Raw genomic sequence first — 18,127 nt, 5'->3', positions numbered from 1 at the left:
GTCCTGGGGTCTAGCACATATCTGGTATACACCAGGCATGTAATAAAAATCTGTTGAGAGCTGGAGAGATGGCTCAGCAGTTAAGAGCACTGGCTGCTCTTGCAGAAGTCCTGAGTTCAATTCCCAACAGCCACATGGTGGCTCACAACTATCTACAGTGGGATCTGATGCCCTCTTCTGTCTGATGCTCTCTTCTGGCATGCAGCCATACATGCAAACAGAGCTCTCATATACATAAACACATTAAAAACATTGAATAATGAGACAGTAAATATCAAATATGGGAGTCGTGGTGACTAGATGTATACAGACAATAAGTAAATGAAGTAAGTTGTAACTTGCTAAATTCAGAGCTATAAAAGACTGAAGAGGTATAGAGAAATCATACTGACTTGTAAGACACCGAGCAATTAACATGTTAACAAAATCACATTTCAAAGAAGGCATCTCTAAAATCAGACGCCAAATATCAGTTTCACACACTTCTCCTCAGACTTTCATGGAGGCTAAGCATGAAAGGAGGCATCACTACCTCCCCCACCAACTACGCAGGCTTGACAAACAGCGCAGTGGGGAGGGAGATACGTACGGGGTGAATGTGTGCTGAGCTCCAGCTCTGGTCTGTCCAGGCTGCTCTGAAAGTCAGGAGGCAGCAGGGAAGCCACTCCCTCAGGATGGGTCATCTCGTCCTCCGACTCAGCTGAAGCTTCTGCAAAGTACACATTGGGTCGGGGCAGGGAGGGAGTGAAGTGCTCAGCATGTGGGAAGTCCACAGGCGGAAAGGATGGCAGGCACAGTCATAGACACAGAGATATATACTGTGAAAAAGACAGCCTTCCCGGAGCTAAGCTCCCCTCATCTAAAGGAGCCAGGACTTCCGTCTAACTCCTCCTCTCCTCACACTCAGACTGAGCATCTCTCTCTCTGACAAGAGTTAAATTGTAACTCATCTGGCTTCACAAAATACAGGAAAGCAAATGAACAGCAGTCTCACCTGACCTCTTCCTGGAATTAGTTAAGACACATTTGTCACTTGGTGACAGAAACGAAAACAAAGGCCTTGTTAGGAGTAACAACCTGGGCTTACCTTCAAGTTCTGCAGCCTCCCGTGCTTCCCGCTCCAGCCGCTGCCTAAGTAGCTCCTGCTGCTTTTCCAGATACTGCTTTATGAAACTGTTCTGGCTCATTTCCTCCCCAATCTGTAGAGGCAACAGGACAAGAAAGTCTAAGGAAGGGCAACCACTAGGTGATGAGGAAGGTCTGAATGCAGGTTTAGTTCTATATTTTGTTTTTGACATGGATATGTGCATAAAAATACACTTACACAGTGCCAGTATAAAATCCAACATGTAGCTCTACAATGTCAGAACCGCTGTTCTAAGCACAGAGTAGTTCATGGTGATAGACACACTTTGGTTCTGCTTAATTTAGCCACATAATGTTTTTATTTGAAAGTTCTTTTTATTCAACAACAACAACAACAAAAAAGAAAGAAAGAAAGAAAGAAAGAAAGAGAAAGAGAGAGAGAGAGAGAGAGAGAGAGAGAGAGAGAGAGAGAAAAGAAGCAGGGCGGTGGTGGCAGATGCCTGTAATCCCAGCACTTGGGAGGCAGAGGCAGGTGGATTTCTGAGTTCAAGGCCAGCCTGGTCTACAGAGTGAGCTCCAGGACAGCCAGGGCTACACAGAGAAACCCTGTCTCGAAACAACAACAACAACAACAACAACAACAGAAAGTTCTTTATAATAAAGTTTTTTTTTACTTGAAAGATTTTTTATTTATTTATGTGTGAGTGCTTTGGCTGCAGGTATGTCTATGCATCACCTATGTAAAGTATTGGGTACTGAGACCCAAACCTGGGTCTTCTGAAAGAGAAACCAGTACTCTTTAATGACTAAGCCATTGCTCCAGCCAACCCCCTTTAAAAGAAAAAGAATGCTTTAGAAATGGTTATCACAAATTTAAGCTCGAAAATGTTTTAAAAATAATTACGAGGATGAGAGAGATGGGTTAGTAGCAGCCCCGGTTGTTCTTCTAGAGTACCTGGGTTCAATTCCCAGCAACCACGTCAGCTCAGAAAGGTCTGTAATTTCTCAGGTCCCAGGGGACTCAATATCCTTACAGACACACAGGCAGGCAAAACACCAGTGCACATAAAATAAAAATAAGTCATTAAAAAATTTGCTCCTTTAAAAAAACTTAAAATGAAGCTATGTGTTGGTGCCACACACCCTTAATCCTAGCACTTAGAAGGCAGAGGCAGACAGATCTCTGTGAGTTTGAGTCCAGCCTAGTCTATACAGAGATTCAAGGACAGTCAAGTCTGCACAAAGAAACCCTTTCTTGAAAGGCCAAAAAAAAAAAAAAGAGAATAAAATTAAAAATAACTACAAAACATTTTAGTAAAAGCAACAAAGGCAAATTACCTTATAAAGAAACATGAATTTAAACAATTCCTATAAACAATAAAATCTGATAGTTTCTAAACATAAGACTTTAGTCTTTAGAGATTATAAAAAGAAAACCTTGTAAGAAAGTATACCAAGGAAAGAGAGAGCAAATCTACTCCATGTATCTCGACCCAAGAAACACAACTCTTAGAAGGCTCTTTCTGTCTGTCTGTCTTTGTTTAAGACTTTTCAAAAGACAGTTTCTCTGTGTAGCCCTGGCTGTCCTGAAACTAGCTCTGTAGGCTGGATTGGTTTCAAACTCAGAGACCTGCCTGCATCTCTGTGTGTGTGTGTGTGTGTGTGTGTGTGTGTGTGTGTGTGTGTGTGTGCGCGCGCGCGCGCGCGCGCGCGCGCACATGTGCTAGACTTGTACCAGTAAGCTATATCCTCAGGCTGAAATATTATGCCTTTTCATTTAAATGTTTTATTATTATTTATCTAAAAAGAATGCACTGTTTGTCTCAAAATTGAGAAGAGTCTACATGGTCCATATCTTTAATCTCAGCACCAGAGAAGCAGAAGCAGTTAGATCTCTGTGAGTTCTGGGCCAGTCTGGTCTACACAGTGAGTTCCAGACTATCCAAGCTACGCAGTGAGTTCCTGTCTCCAAAAAAGATAAGTGCTAGAGAGATGAATCAGCAGAGGAAAGCAACTCATGCCCTTGCAGAAGACCCAGGTCTGGCTCCCAGAATCCAAACCATTCGTAACTCCAGGTCCAGGGCATCTGACACTCTCTTCTGGCCCCTGTGGACCCCAGGCATTGATATAGAGCACATGCATACTTGCAGAGGAAACACTCATACAAACAATAAATAATAAAGAGAGAAATTAAAAAAAAAATCAGTAACTATGAGAAGAGAAAAGGACTAGTTTCTCCAAAAGATCAAGCTCCACCAACCCAGGAAAACATTTTGTCATCTATCTCAAAAATACAAGTGCAGAGAGAGCGATGGCTCAGTGGCTAAGAGCACTGGCTGCTCACTCTTACAGAGGACCTGGGTTTGAGTACACAGTGGCTCACAGTCACCTGTCCCAGGTATCCAATGCCTGTTTCTGACCCCTGAGGAGACCAGGCATAAACATGGTGCATATACACAATTGCAGGCTAAACATTTACATGCATAAAGTATAAAATATAAAAAACTACTTAGCTATCTCTCCAGCCCCTTAGGTAGCTTTTTAAAGCTGTGTAACCTCGCAACACTGACTAGATGATGGGTCTGAGGGATTAATGGGGTATTAGCAAGGGAACAGGGAAGCACATCTTCCAGTGTCCTGGGCCCACACACCAATGCATTCTCAGTGTGTGACACATTAAATGAAGGGTTTAAAAGCTGAAAAGCACCATACATGATGATATAGTCTAGAAACTTGTATTTTGTTTTTAAACTATAAAATAATGTCAACTTGTATTTTGTTTTTAACTACAAAATAATGTCTTCAAAATAAAACATTTATAGAAACCTGGGGGATGGAGCACAAGCCCATTACACCAGTGCTAGGGAAGCTGGGCAGGGGGACTGCCCTGAGTCTGAAGACAGAATAGTTTACACTGTGAGTGCTAAGTCACCATGGCTCTACATGGAGATGATGTTTCAACTCTACAACATTAACAACAACGACAAGGACAGCAAAAACATTTATGCAGAACCTTTTAGAAGAAAGGTTTTTTTCCTAAGACACCCCTGCAGAGCAGTTACAAAACCATGAACTAAGTCACACTACTTTTCCTATTGCAGGCAAAGAAACAAAGTCCTCCAAGTGTTAAGTACCTCTCCTAAGTAATCAAGGTTTTAAGGATGTTTAAGGGTAACTACAGATAGTTAAGCAGTTAGTCCTAGAAATAGAGGGTTACTTATAAGGTATGAAAATCTTTAAAATAGATCTGTATCAAAAAAGTTCTTGATGAAAAAGTATTTTGTTACATCTATATTCAAGGATAACTTTCCCCCAAACTGATGACAAATGACTTAAGATTCTTGTGGCAGATTTAATCAGAGTCATACCTTTGATACAGTCTACTCAAAGAATTCAAAATTCACTCAGAGCACCTTTGAGATGTGTGTGTGCATATGTTTATATGTGTGTGTATACATATATATATATATTCTTTATCTTTCCTTTTTTTTTTAAACTCCAGGTCTTTATGCAACATTGAGGTTGATTAAAATTCAACTGTCTTGAGGGCTGGAGAGATGGCTCAATGGTTAAGAGCACTGGCTGCTTTTATAGAGGACCCAGGTTCAATTCAGCACTCATATGATGGCTCACAGCTATCTGTAACTCCAGTTCCAGAGGATCTGATATCCTTTTCTGGCCTCTGTGGGCACCCGTTGGGAGGCAAGTCACCCATACACATGAAATAAAAGTAAACCTTTAAAAAAAAAAAGACAGCAACTGTCTAGTATGAGATCACTTGCAATAAAAATAATTTAAGAAAATACCCCTTCTGATAAGCATGGAAGACAACACCACGTCTTCCTATTTACTACTTTCTCCAAATAGCCCAGTCTCTCTAAACAAACCTTTTTTCTTACCTGTGAATTTGGCTGGAATGCAGCATGGGGTGTTGAGTGTTTTTGTAAGTTTTCTAGCATTAGAGCCTGGTATAAAGAAGAGCAAAAATCAGAAACCAGGAGGGGGAACAAAAAAAGCAATCCAGACTCTATGGCTCCCACAGCCTTTTTACTAAATTACTTAGATATACATTTATTGTATTTTCCTTTCACCGAGCCGAAAAGCCCTTTATTAATACTGTTCTCATTCATCTTTATAAGTCTCTTAAAGGTAGCCATGGTTACTACTCCCAAATGTAAAACACAGGCACACAAAGAATGAGTGACCTGGCTATGTCACAAAAATCAGCAAAAGTGACAGAATCAGAACTAGAATCCCTATTATTGTCTGCAATTTTGACTAGGAGCCACTTCTAAAACTGGTTATAAAGACAAAAAATACTCCAGGTACACAAAACAAGTTTCAAACCACATGAAACCAACACGAGGCTAATTTGGATTTGACTATTATTTGATTAGTTTTTCAGAACTAAAACTACTTAAGTGAACTTGCACAATGTCCAGCAGTGTAACACCCAGACAAATCAAATGTACTAAAAATTTCACTGAGAAACTAACCGCAGACCTTGTAACCTGTGGTCTGACCTAATCCACTCCCACCCACAAACTGTCAGCTTCGGAATAAGCAACGGTCTGTCAACTCAAACCCTGAACTGACCGAGTCCCCATCTGTATTACGAGCCACGTACCCTAATGAACTCTAATTATACTAGTCCAGCTCACCTTCCTTCCCTCCATTTACACCACATTTACAAACACAGTATGTATACCTCATGACAAGCTCATTCTCACTACTCAAACCGATACAAAATCCCCAGCCTAAAGCATATCTGTCTCACCTCTCGCACCAATATTCACCAAATTCTTATCCAGACTGCTGCTCGACTCCCTATAAATTAGACACCCGTCTCTGACCAAGTCCTTCTATCGAGGTTTCCCTTCATCTGAGGTCTTAAATCTAGTCAAGCGGACATTTTTACCCTATCCCAAACGTACTACTGCAGTCACAGACAACAACCCCATCCGCCCAACTGTATCCCTAACTCGGACCCAGCCCTGCTCGCCCCCTTAAGGCCAGCCACACCGGTGGTTGTAGAGGGATTTAACTCCTTCTGCAGCGCATGCGCCGAAAACACAGACACAAACAAGGAGGGGGTGGGGGAAGAAGGAAGGAGCTTAAGACACTCCAGGAGAGTAGCGCGCACTCTCCCATTTTGGGCTCGCGCCGCTGCCGTTAAGGCGGGAACCGGCGTTATCTCTATTCCAGCGCCAGCCACACCAACCACCGTGCGCGTGGATCTGCAGGCTCGCGCTGGCGGCCTGAGAGAGCTCGCGCCGAGCCCGGACACTGCGCCTGCGCCGCAGCGGAGACTAGTCTCTACCGGGTCCGCTCCCCTCCGACACCTCGGCAACGCTGACTTCTCACCCCTTTGAGCCGCTTGACCAGGGCACTCTTCTGCCCGCTCTTGGCTAGGCCTCGCTGCTCCAGTGCGGCCTTCAGGTCGGTCACCCGCAGAGCCTGAAGAGGCTTCCCGTCCAGAGTCACCTCCTCCAGCTCCGCCATCTTGCGTGAGGTACTCGGGTCCGTCCCGACGGCTTCGGGCATCTTCGGTAATTTCCGCCAACGCCCTTCGAACGGACCGAATTGGCCCCGCCCACTGCCATAGTCTACCCCTCTATTACCGCTCAGAATTCCCCGGGTTTCTCCGGAACTGTTCGGTCGTTTCCGTCTCCACTTCGGTACCAATCGGCTTTTTCCATCTGCCTAGCGGCTGGCCCCTCCCATTTTGCTTTCAGGCTCGTTTGTTTTCGTCTTGCCGAGGCTTTGAATCGAATCTATTCGGAAGCCCTCGAATCTGGCATACCCATAATCGGAGATATTCGGCTATCTCCGGACCTGGGGGTTGAGGCGCTGGGGCACTTGGGTACTTGGGGCTGGTTCCGGACCGGAAGTGCGTGGGTTACTGGGGTTGGCTCGGCTTAGGGTTTTCAGGAAACATGGAAGAGGCTCCGAGAGTTGGAGCAGGAACTGAAGGACTTTTGTGATCTCTGGGAGCTTTCCAAGGGGAGAAGGAAGGTAAGAAGAAAAGAAATTTCTCCTAGGCCAGATAAGACTTGGTGTCTGCAGGTTTTCTTTTGGGGAACCCTCCTGCTTCCTAGCGAAGTCTCTGTGGTTCCCCATCTTCTATATCCCGGCCATTCTGTCTTCAGAAATACTTTGTCCCATGGGGCTAAGAAATAAGAGACTTGCGGCTTCCAAACGTGGGAAAAAGTAACATCGTGTCTTTGATCCCAGACAGTGAATTTATTAATGACAATAATCATGGAAGCCATGTAGCAAGACCGTGGGTTGAAAATTCCATGTCTTAAGTTTTAGGAGAAACTTGTCCTTGTAGAGCCACTTTGAAACTGGCAGTCACCCTAAACCGGGACTTAGAACTGACGTTTAGGGATTTTATTCTTTGTCGATACAAATCTTCCAACTTGGAGAAGTAGGTACAGAAGTAGTAATTTAGGTCCTAAAGAGTTGAAGGTTTTCGTTGTTGGAGATACAAACTGTAGGACTAAAACATTTCGGAATAAGTTGGCTTACACTTGCATCCATAATGCAAAATCAGTGGCACTTGTGGGTGTATAAAGCATTAAGGAAATTGTTCAGAGATGTGCATCAATAACACACTTTTTAGGCCACCTAAGTCAAGAAAGGGACTTTTTTCAGAACCTTGATAGTGTGGCTTCTGATTTTCTGTTACCTTATTTGAGACAAGATCTTTATTTAGCCTGCTCTGAAGTTTACTGGTGTGGTACAGAACTTAATAAGGGGGTCATAGAACAAAAATTTTTTTTGACAGATTTCAGAGGCTGTGTATACATTGCACAGAAGGTTCTTGCATTGTGTCTCTCCTCTCCAACACACACACACATACACTTTATGTGGAAATTTGGAACAAATTGTTGGGGCCAGTTGCTTGTACCAAAGTTTGGAAAACTGTACACTTTAATTTTAGGTTTGTGATCAGTTCACACTGTGTTACCCAGGCTGGCCTCAATTGCTTGTTTTTCCTAATTATTTGTTTGGTTTGGTTTTGCAAGACAGGGTTTCTCTGTGTAGCCCTGACTATGCTAGAACTCATTCTGTAGACCAGGCTGGCTATGAACTAGAGATCTGCCTGTGGGTGCCTCCCGAGTGCTGGGATTAAGGGCATGCTCCACCACCATCTGGCTTGTTTTTATTCTTTTGTGTATATGTGTGTCTGTCTATGGTATGTGCTTGTCTCATAGAGTTCAAAGTTCAGCCATAGTTCAGCACAGGAGCTGAAGCTACAGGCGGTTTCAAGTCACTTGATGTGAGTGCTCTGGAGAACAGAAAGTGAATTTAAATGCTGACCAGTCGTCTTCCTAGCCCCTCAATTGGTTGTTTTTAAGGTCATTTATAAGAAGTAGATGGGGGATATAGCTCAGTTGGTAGAGTGATTGTTTAGTGTGCCAGAAGCCCTAGGTTCTGTCTCTAGCATCACAGAAATGGTGTGGTGACATTTCACAGTTCATGAAACTAGTGTAGTGTAGGCTACACGAGACTGACTATAAAGACAGAAGGAATGTGGGGAGAGAGGCTGTGGGTATGTGGCATGCCTGTAATCTGTAACATCAACACTTCAAGGCTTCGGTAGGAGAATTTGAATTTGAGACCTGCGAGATTTTTCCCTAAGAAGACTCTAGGTAACCTGTGAAAATGATTACTCTTTTCTTGATGCAGAAACTTCTGCCCCCAAACCATTCGAACCAAGGCGTTCAGGTGTCTGTCACCTATGAAATTGCCAAGGTCATTAAGGCTGTATGTACCTAAAAAGCCACCCAGTATCCAAAAGATGTCCTTTTAAAGAAGAGGTGTGAGTTGTAGGCAGTATAACAGTAGAGTTGGTAAATGTGCCGAGAACAAGCAGTAAGTATAGACATATGATTGGTAGAAGAGTGCTGGAGTTTTGCTGCCCATGCTTGAAAATGCTGAACTTACAGGTTTTGATATAGATTCTGTCGTCCCTGACAATAGCCAGAGCGAAACACCCAAAATAGAGTCAGATAAACTCATATGTGAGCTTGTCTGCTACATTGAAATGTTCCTCACTGAAAGCTGTTTCTAAGCCTGAAGAGGAGGCTTCTAAGAAGAAAAGACATCTCAGAAGAGACTGATAGAACAAAAACTTCCAGCATGTGAATAAATGTAACATCAAATAAATGCAAATAAAAGTTAATGTGCTAGAACAAAGGCAGGAAGGCAGTGGTCAGGTAGGGTTTTTGGTTGGTTGGTTGGTTGGTGTATTTTTTTTTTTTTTTGACCTAGAATCTCAGACTGGCCTGGAACAACTACATAACTGAGGCTGATCTTCTAACTTATGATACTTCTGCCTCCAACAGGTCTGCCTTGTGTGCCCCATGCCTGGCTGTGTTCTTTGTTCTTTTGTTGTTTTGAGATAGCCTCACTCTGTAGGCTAGACTGGCTTGGAACGCACCTATGTAGTCCAAGCAGTCCCTCACCCCAACTTTCTACGTGCTGGGATTATAGAGCTGAGCCACCACACCTGACTTAGGTCAGTGATGTCGAAAAGGAAATAAGGCTGGCAAATACCAGGTGAAGTTATTCTTGGGTGGCTTCCCTAAGGTAATTGTATAGAAATAAAAATAAAGGATCTTCTTACATGTGGGTGTGGCTAAATGCAGGAGGACCAAATTCCCAGCCAGTCTGGGGTTACACATGCATAGTGAAGTCCTGCCATAAGAAAGGGTCCTGTTGTTTTCCTGTAGATTGAATTGGTGGATGCTGATTAGGTGCAGTAGGGTTTATTGCTTATAAGGTTATGTTTTGGCTGCTCACCACCGGAGAATGTATTAACAGAGCTTTGTTTGTTTCAGGATGTCACTGGACTCATCTTCCACAGCAGTGCCGCCCTGCTTCCCTTCTGTGTTACCTTCAGTGCCTGATGACGTTGCCAGCTCTTCCCCTCCTCCAATGTCTTACATCACTTCCCAGGAGATGAAGTGTATTCTTCATTGGTTTGCCAGTTGGTCAGGTCCCCAGCGGGAACGCTTTCTACAAGACCTGGTAGCTAAGGCAGTGCCAGGAAAGCTGCAGCCACTGCTGGACAGTCTGGAGCAGCTCAGTGTGTCTGCCGCAAATCGACCACCTTGTATCTTTGAGTGTCAGCTACGTCTTTGGGATCAGTGGTTTCGAGGTTGGGCTGAGCAGGAGCGCAATGAATTTGTCAGGCAGCTGGAGGTCAGTGAGCCAGATTTCGTGGCAAAGTTTTACCAAGCAGTGGCTGCTACTGCTGGTAAGGACTGATAGGCATTCAGTTCAAGAAGAGGATGACATGTGATCAAGCCATGACTATAGTGATGACTCAGTGCAAGTTTGTCACTTAAAGATTCACCTGAACTGCCAGGGTAGTGGTCTGCCTTTTATACCAGCACTCAGGAGGCAGCCTGGTCTACATAGCAAGTTCCGGGCCAGACAGCACTACAAAGTGAGACCCTGCCTTTAAAAAAATTTTTTTTGCATGAACTTCCTATTGAGTGATTGTACTGTTTTTATCCTAGCAGTATGTCACCTGGACTCTCTCCCATTTTAGCAAATCTGATTGTTTACAGATGTCTAAATCTCAAGAATGCAATGACTGCTTTTGTTAACAATAACTAAAAAGAACCAATATCTTGTAACTCAAGCCTACAGCTGGCTCAGATGTGACTTGTTTTGCCATATTTACTCAACTTTAGCATAATTACATGATTTCCCAATTGATGGATGGATTTCCCAGGAATGATTTAATAAAATTAAGGAAAATTGAGAGAAAGGAATAATTACTAATCATTCACATTGTTTGACTCCAAGCAGCAATGAGAATCAGATAAGTATCAAATAGAAGCAATCTTTTCTAAAGCATACGCAGCATCTGTGGGGCTAGTGGCAAATGTGCCTGGTCTGCTGTTGGTCTGCAGCAGTCTTCACAAATTAGACTGTTGATTTGGGGGAGAGGGTATCAAAATGAAGACTAGATCTTTACCATGAGACTCCACATTTTATACATGACAAAGCTATTATAAAGTTAATAACCTAGCAAAGACCAATTCTGAAGAAAGTAGAACAGGGTTTAAAATAAACCCATCCAGAAATCTTTATATTTACATGTATTGTGAGGGCCTGCATGTTATGTATATGTACCATGTGCATGCTAGTGCCCACAGAGGTCAGAATAGGGTGTTGGATCCCCTGGAACTAGAGTTATGGAAGGGTATGAGCCACCAGTGTTGGTGCTTGGGTCTCAGTGAGAGCAACTCTGAACGTGTGCATTGCATCGGTATGAGTACTCAGCAGCCATGGTGCACGTGTAGAGGTCAGGACATCTTACAGAGCCAATGTTCTCCACATTGTGGCTCCTTAGGAATCAGCGCAGGGAAAGGACTTTACCCAGTGAGCCCTCTTGCTGTCTGGCATCGCAGTTACGTTCTTAGTGGCATCACACCGGCTTTATTTTAATCTGATCTCTTGTGCCATGGAGCTCTTGTGTTGGTTAAGTGGTAGATGGTGCCACTTGGAGCGTAGCCCGTTTCTGATAAGCCAAAGTTCCCAGTGTACCAACCAGAATTAGCACCAGCAGGCAGAATCCAGTGGGCAGAAGTAGCTCAGTCATTGATGGGTTATGGTCCAAGGAAGTCCGCAGCCTAGGAACATAGAAAGCACCGTTTGTCCTGTAGTGGTGCTCGGCATGGAACTGAGACCTGTTTGAGTCAAGCACTAGAGCAGACAAATCAGTGAAAGGGAAGGTAAAACCCAAAATGTAGGGACAGGACTAAGATCCAAGTTCCCAGCCGCTTCAAGTACTGAAAGATCTGATAGTAGTAAGGGCAGGATAATGGGAAGAGACTGTCTGGGCAGCTAGATTCCCTGATGCTGTTTGAGAGAGATGTGATGGCACAATTACCGTGTGGCCCCCAGTACTTCAGGGGTGAGACCTTCAAGATCATCCTCAGCTGTATAGTAAATTTGAGGTGTCAGTCTGTCTGGTGCTCAGTAAGTAAAATATAACTGGGGAGGATGCAGATGGATCTCTGTGGGTTGAAGGTTAGTCTGCTCTACAGCAGCTAACTTAGTGTATGTGTAACTTACTACAGTAAGTTGTAAGCTAACCAGGGTTACACAGTGAGGCCTTGGGTTGACCCTTCCCCCTCAAAAACAAAACCCAAAGCCATGACAACTGAAATCCCTAAGTTCCAGGGATGGGGCCCTATTACTGTGTGATGGACCTAAGGTGATGGCGGGCATCTGTTTACTGATCTAGTCATCCTGTCTAGAATAAGGTACCCTCAAATGCATGCTTCCCAAATAACCATTTCAGTTGTCTGCACAGCAGGGATTCAGATGACAAAGTTTACTGTTTGGGACTCAATCTTACTTGCTGTATTCTGTGGTAAAGATGGCTTCTCCTTGGTGTACTTGGAGGGGTTCCTTCTGAAGCCTCAGAGCCAGGGTCCTATGCAGCATAGTAGTGGAAGGCCCTTGGCAGCCAGGAGACTTCCACAAACTCACAGTGAACAGCAAGCTTGTGGTGATGGATGGGCTGTGGAAATAACACCTGAGCAGACATTGGCATCTCATAATGGAGGAGTGCTTGAGAGAGCATCTAAAGAGCTAAGTGTAGTTTCCAGGGTTGGATGAACAGGGTGAGAGCACTGTGGCCCACTGTCTAAATAGGTGGGACTGTCCCTTTACCTGCTAGTGCCAGCTCTTGTCACCAGGGCCTGCAGAACTAGCTCAGCAAGCTCTTCCCTCTGTCCTTTCCCCAGAGAGTGGCCTGGGATCCCCGTTAACTTTAGAGACATCTGGAATAGCAGCAGGTCTTGGTGTGTAAAGCTCATCGGTTGAAAAGTGGCGGCAACACTGGCACCTGCATCACTCAGACACAGTCGGCCTTGGGGACAGTAAAGAAGACCATCGTACCCAGGAATCTGCAAGAGAACACCAGGGTGGGCCACAGCTTCAGTTACTGTCTCAGGAAAATGGCATATGCTTAATCAGTCATGGGCTAAGGAGATGAGGAGGAGAAGGAAGGAAGGTTGACAGGGGCAGAGAGTGCAGATGAGCAAAAGCCCGGGGTTGACCCTCGGCGCTGCTGAGTAGATGCATAAATAGGATAAAAATAAGACATTTCAAAAGCAAACTGTACATGAGGCTTGGTGGTTCCTGTATACGAGAGGCAGAGGCAGGAGGATTGTCACAAGTTTGAAGTTGACCTGGGCTATATAGGTAATTCTGGGCCAGTCTGGACTACAGAACAAGACTGTAAAGAAGCTAAACAGTAATTGCCAGCCAAGCATTTCCCAACTTTCCTGCCTGTGTGTTCGCTCTGACTACTCATAAGATTCTCACCCGAACAGCCTTTCCTGGAGGGCAGGGGATCCACGGTGACCCCTGCACTTGCACCTCGTAGGCTCCCTTGTGGGTGCATTGATGTAAATAGCAACAGCCTGTGGGATCTTCCTCAACATACAGAGCTGTAGAGGGTTGGCTGGTGTTGTCTTTGGAGAGCACTTGGGAGGTAAGGTTGGCAAAGAAGCAGCGGCTGTGCACATGGTAGATCTCCCCATGGGGGTTCTCTGCTCTGGTGTGCAGTCCGTTCTCTTCCTTCCAGCATTCACTCTGTGGTTCAGGGAAAAGGGCAGAACAGTGTGATGCTGTTGAGGTTGACACCTCCTGGGCCTGCTCCATGGTCTCTTCTGTGGTGCACTCACCCCATTGGCTAAGGGTTTGTACATGTGGCAGCCTTCCAGCTTTGGGTCCGAGGAACAGCTTCCCTTGTCCAAGTGCAAGTAGTGGCAGCCCAGCCCACTGTGTGGAAGGGATAATGCAGAGTTGACACTGGGTTCACTGGTAGTTGTATTGCTCCCTGTCCACTCAGCACACACCTGCCTGTGCAGAAGAAGTCTGAGGATCCAGTCTTGCATGTGCTCACCAGGCCGAAGTCTGGGCCAGAGCCTGTTTGTGCAACAAGACAGGAAAGCACACAGAGATGAAACCCTGGGCTGGGCAGAGCGGCATGGCACGGCACATGCCTTTAACCCTAGCGCTTGGGAGTGAGAGCCAGGAGGAGCTCCGAGTTCCAGGACAGCCTGGTCTACAAAGTGAGTTCCAGGACAGCCTGGTCTACAAAGTGAGTTCCAGGACAGCAGAGCTACACAGCCTGGAAAACAGACAAAACCATGGAGATCCCTCTGCACCAGCTCTGCCCACAGTTTGAATTATACCTTAGTAGCAAACAACTCAGACTCACTTCCCACAAAGCTGACTTGGGTTCCAAGTGTCTTGTAGCTCGCTCTTATTCCTTACCCTGGCCCCAGAGAAGTTCCTCTGAAGCACTGTGGTTGACCTGATACCAGCCTGAATCTTCGAAGGCAGCAAGGGTTATCGGGTCAAGTCGAGTGTGCTGGGCACCATGGAAGGTAGCAGTCATTATAGAGCCCTGAAGCAATCTGGACTCCCAGTGGGAAGACAGAGAGCCCTGTTGGATAAGGGAGCAAACAGCTGGTTGCTATTGCCCCACTCCCTCTTTCTCCCATCATTCCAAAGTTATTCTCTCTCACTCACCTCTTCTTCCAAAGGAACTCCCAGTAAAGTCCCGGGCACCCCCAAGTGTTGGGCTAGGCTGTGGCTGACAGCTGGAGTGGTGAGAAGCAGCTGCCCCCGTTCATCTCGTCTGGTCACCTGTTTCCTCGTCGAACAATTCTCTCTAGCTGGCTTCAAAAAGGGAAGAAGGCAACACGAGGAGGGGAAAACTTAGGAAGGGTGAAACAGAACTGGAAGGTAATGAACTCCCTCTGGTGACATCATAGGGTGGCCATTCCCACTCATTTACCACTGAGTCCTGAGGGACAGTCTCGCCACATCTTGAAGAGCTGTCCAGAAAAACCCAGGGCATGTAGCAGTTCATGTAGTGTAACCTAAGAACAACAGGCTTCTAAGCCAGGGCCTGGGTCTGTAGCAGAACCCTGAAGCCCTTCCACATAGCCAGCTCTTCGTAGAGCTGAAGACATCCTGTCTCATTCTCAGTCGGCCCGCCCACTTAATGGGAGACTGCCACCTCCTGCCCCAGTCCCCATTCGGCCTGCAGCAGTCACCATGACAATGTCATCATGGCTGAGGCTTGGGCTGCTGAGATGGTGGGCACAGTAGACGATGGTACCAGCGAGGGGCCTGTCTTCCGAGTCTAGCTGGCAGCAGGCAGCATAGGCTATGACAGAGGGCTGCAAACAGACCAGGAGAAGGTAGGGTGGAAAGGAAAGTGAGCTAAGACAGGTAGATGGAATCTTCCTGAGAAAAAGAGGAAGCAAGGGCTCTATAGAGTTCTGCTGGGGTAGCACCCACGGGTAGCCCGGGAGATTCTTAGCCCTTACATAAGTCAAGCTTTATCAGACTGCCCCAAACTGCTCCCAAAGAAGTGTAATTCAGTAAAACTGCTATTTCCATCTTCCTCCACAAAGTTTGACATTAAGAGCAACAGAGCAGCCAGGCGTGGAGGTGCACGCCTGTAATCCCAGCACTTGGGAGGCAGAGGCAGGCAGATTTCTGAGTTCAAGGCCAGCCTGGTCTACAGAGTGAGTTCCAGGACAGCCAGGGCTACACAAACCCTGTCTTGAACCCCCCCCCCCAAAAAAAAACCCAAAAAACAAAAAACAGCTGAGCAAGGGAAAAGATCTGCTTTGAACCTCACCTCTTTGTGACACTGGGAAGTGTGGGCCACCCGCACATACAGGAGAAAGTCGGTGTTTTGGACTCCAGGGCCATCTGGTTGGATTAGTTGGGGCAGACCATGCTCTGGCCACAAGGAATAACCACGCAGGTGGGCATCTGGCATCTGTTAGGGAATGAAATCTAGTATCAGCTTAGCTGATGGATGGAAACTAGATACTAATAGGACGGAGATATCTTGGTGGGCTGCCTCAGTACCACCCAGGTAGCAAACTGGAATCGGATTTCTAGCCAAGTAGTTCTAACTCAGAGCCCTTTGTAGCATGCTCAAGGTTCGAACTTGAGTTTAGAAAACCTAAGAAACAGAGTTACACCTCTAGCCTCCCCCCAGATCTCTGCTTTAATATATTTTGAGGAGCATTGCTGCAAAGGGACTATAGAGTGTGCGCTCCTCTGAAGAGCCGGACAGGAGGACAATTCCACACATCTGAGGTCCTTCCTTTTATGTGCGGAGGTACTGGGGGGGCGGGTCTAAGTAGGTTAGAGGCCTCCAGATCCTGGAGACTGGACAGTGGATCTCACCTTTGCCCCCAGGCAACTCTCTCCTTTGTACCCTGGGTTCAAAAGGCTGCACCTGTCAAAACGTATTGAAGTGAGCTGGAGACTTAAGTCTTTGAAGAAGACATTGTTAGCATTGCTGGCTCCACCCAGCAGTTATCTGGCAACTGCCAGGTAGGCCTACTTGCTATAAAAGGGGATGTTTGGCCCCTCCTCGCTCTCTCTGTCCCTTTTCTCTCTGTGACTCTCTTCTTTCCCTGACCCCTTTCTCCCCTCCCTCCACCTCTCTCCACCTGTTCCTGCCCCCTCCCTACTCTGCCTCTACTCCCTTCTCAACTCCCCTTTCCATGCCCTAAATAACTCTATATTTTACACTACACCCTTTGTATGACTGGTATCTCCCACCACACCATACCGTGCTCTATAAAACATATACTTGGCTTTTTATAAAACAGAACATTAATGATAGGTTATTTGTCTGGTATCCGTGAAATGGGCCAACTTGAGCTAGATTAGGTTAGATTAAAGGCAGGTTTATTGGAGAGCTGCACTTGGGCGAGTTCACTGGCCCGAAGGACCAAGGCCAAGGAAGTCGCCATGGGGAAAAGGGAGGGGTAAAGGAGGGAGAGGGAGAGAAGGGAACTAGCAGGCAGAGAGAGAAGATGAGAGGGAGAGGGAGAGAGAGACTGAGCCCCTGGGGAAAGGCAGCTCAGCCCTTGGGCTGGAAAGTTCAGGGTTTGGGGCAGGGTGTGCCAGTAGGGACTGAGGGATGCTGGGAGAACCTGGAAGCCATGTTTACTTTGGTGTGTAAAACGTGCGCCTCAGTCCCTTATCCCGGGTGCAAAACCAATCAACAGTAACAAACTCACCTTTGGTAGTTTGGAGTATCTGGGTCTCCCCAGACGGCATGGCAGTATTGTGTAGGGTCTCGACTCAGAAGCAGAGGTCCTTGTACTGGGGGCACTTAAGACATGAGAATAGATTCTTCACCTGATCATCTCAAGTTCAAGTCCTTTGCTGTGAAGGACTCTTCCCTCTGCCCCTCCACCCTCTCTGATACTTTTTGTCTCTCCACTTACCTGCTAGGATCCCCTGAATCCTTCGAGTGGTCTCTGTCACCGCAGCCAGGGCTCGAGGTTCCCCCGCAGGATCCCAAGCCTCACTGGGTACAGGATCTCTCGTATAGTAGGTATGGATTCTAAGGGGTTGAGGCTCCTGGGAGCCAGGGAGAGGAAGGGTCAAGGAGCGGAAGTGTGTGGGCATTTGGGAGAAAGGCCTAAGAAGGCGCACGGACTTCTGGGTCTCCTCATGCAGACATCGGCTTGTGGCTGCCCCAAGGAGGAGTAGGCGCCACATCTTCATTCCCTCAGCCTTCCCTGGGGCCAGTCTGCTGTGGCAAGCTCACATACTTCTGCCCTCTCTTTGTGTATACTCCCGCCACGCCCCCTGCACCACTCCTAGTTCTGAGAAGATTTCAAAGTTGTTGACTGAATCTACAGTTGCCCACTAGGAGCTCAGATATGAACCACAGGGGTTGAAGCCATCTCCTCTAGGGTGCCTGAGGTGGGGCTGGAGATGAGGAGGAGTGTCACCACATTCCCAGTCCCCCGTCTTTTTCAGTAGGAAGCCTTGGGACACCCCCACCCCCAAATCCCAACAAAAAAGCGTTGTCGGAGCAATGGATGAGGAATGTGAGGGGGTGGTGGTACTTTTTGTTTTTGCTGGTTTTGTTGGTGGTGTTCATGGATGCCTGCTATCTCCTGGGTGGTGAGCAAACAGGTCAGCCTCTAACTAAGCCGAGAGACTT

The 18,127-nt window shown here is 46.3% G+C and overlaps 3 protein-coding genes across 11 annotated transcripts in view; 1 reads left to right on the top strand and 2 right to left on the bottom strand.

Moving 5' to 3' along the window:
• The window catches only part of Acin1 (apoptotic chromatin condensation inducer 1), a 44,579-nt gene extending 37,943 nt beyond the window's left edge, over window positions 1-6,636 (bottom strand). For 2 of the 6 annotated variants that reach the window (XM_052191488.1, XM_052191489.1), the window contains exons 1-4: window positions 6,451-6,636; window positions 4,986-5,051; window positions 1,088-1,199; window positions 590-709 (exon numbers count right to left, since the gene is read on the bottom strand). In XM_052191488.1, the coding sequence (XP_052047448.1) occupies window positions 590-709; window positions 1,088-1,199; window positions 4,986-5,051; window positions 6,451-6,630 (478 nt within the window). In that variant the 5' untranslated portion in view covers window positions 6,631-6,636. Of the gene's footprint in view, window positions 1-589; window positions 710-1,087; window positions 1,200-4,985; window positions 5,052-5,863; window positions 6,042-6,450 lie in introns of those variants that run through there. The other 4 variants (XM_052191484.1, XM_052191485.1, XM_052191487.1 and 1 more) reach the window with 3 other exon arrangements.
• Window positions 6,538-10,873, top strand: C8H14orf119 (chromosome 8 C14orf119 homolog). 4 transcript variants are annotated; one of them, XM_052191493.1, is made up of 2 exons: window positions 6,538-6,635; window positions 9,936-10,873. In XM_052191493.1, the coding sequence occupies exon 2, from the start codon at window positions 9,937-9,939 to the stop codon at window positions 10,363-10,365; it is 429 nt and encodes a 142-aa protein (XP_052047453.1). In that variant the 5' UTR covers window positions 6,538-6,635; window position 9,936; the 3' UTR covers window positions 10,366-10,873. The 4 variants fall into 4 exon arrangements, with proteins under 4 accessions (XP_052047453.1, XP_052047452.1, XP_052047455.1 ...); XM_052191492.1 differs by lacking the exon at window positions 6,538-6,635 and adding an exon at window positions 6,680-7,101; XM_052191495.1 differs by lacking the exon at window positions 6,538-6,635 and adding an exon at window positions 9,446-9,613.
• Window positions 10,874-10,968: 95 nt separating this feature from the next.
• Cirop (ciliated left-right organizer metallopeptidase) lies at window positions 10,969-17,682 on the bottom strand. The gene is made up of 14 exons (XM_052191496.1): window positions 17,400-17,682; window positions 17,190-17,283; window positions 16,345-16,396; window positions 15,785-15,928; window positions 15,192-15,317; window positions 14,930-15,014; window positions 14,662-14,807; window positions 14,404-14,575; window positions 13,983-14,052; window positions 13,809-13,905; window positions 13,447-13,716; window positions 12,790-13,025; window positions 12,473-12,652; window positions 10,969-11,741 (listed from the first exon to the last, which is right to left on the bottom strand). The coding sequence occupies exons 1-14, from the start codon at window positions 17,680-17,682 to the stop codon at window positions 11,591-11,593; spliced, it is 2,106 nt and encodes a 701-aa protein (XP_052047456.1). The 3' UTR covers window positions 10,969-11,590.
• Window positions 17,683-18,127: the final 445 nt, after the last annotated feature.

The sequence above is a fragment of the Apodemus sylvaticus genome, chromosome 8, assembly GCF_947179515.1.
Source record: "Apodemus sylvaticus chromosome 8, mApoSyl1.1, whole genome shotgun sequence".
Lineage (NCBI taxonomy): Eukaryota > Metazoa > Chordata > Mammalia > Rodentia > Muridae > Apodemus > Apodemus sylvaticus.
The sequence above is the reverse complement of the archived record's forward strand: the minus strand, read 5'-3'. Positions and strand labels throughout refer to the sequence as shown.

What these genes read in the sequence shown, in the direction of transcription:
- C8H14orf119 (XM_052191493.1), top strand. Translation starts at nt 9,937, where the DNA reads ATGTCACTGGACTCATCTTCCACAGCAGTGCCGCCCTGCTTCCCTTCT.
- Cirop (XM_052191496.1), bottom strand. Translation starts at nt 17,682, where the DNA reads ATGAAGATGTGGCGCCTACTCCTCCTTGGGGCAGCCACAAGCCGATGT. An exon ending in GACTTCTTCTGCACAGGCAG is followed by an intron (nt 13,906 to 13,982) that starts GTGTGTGCTGAG and finishes CCTTCCACACAG; the next exon opens with TGGGCTGGGCTGCCACTACT. An exon ending in ACAAGAGCTGGCACTAGCAG is followed by an intron (nt 12,653 to 12,789) that starts GTAAAGGGACAG and finishes ATGTCTGCTCAG; the next exon opens with GTGTTATTTCCACAGCCCAT.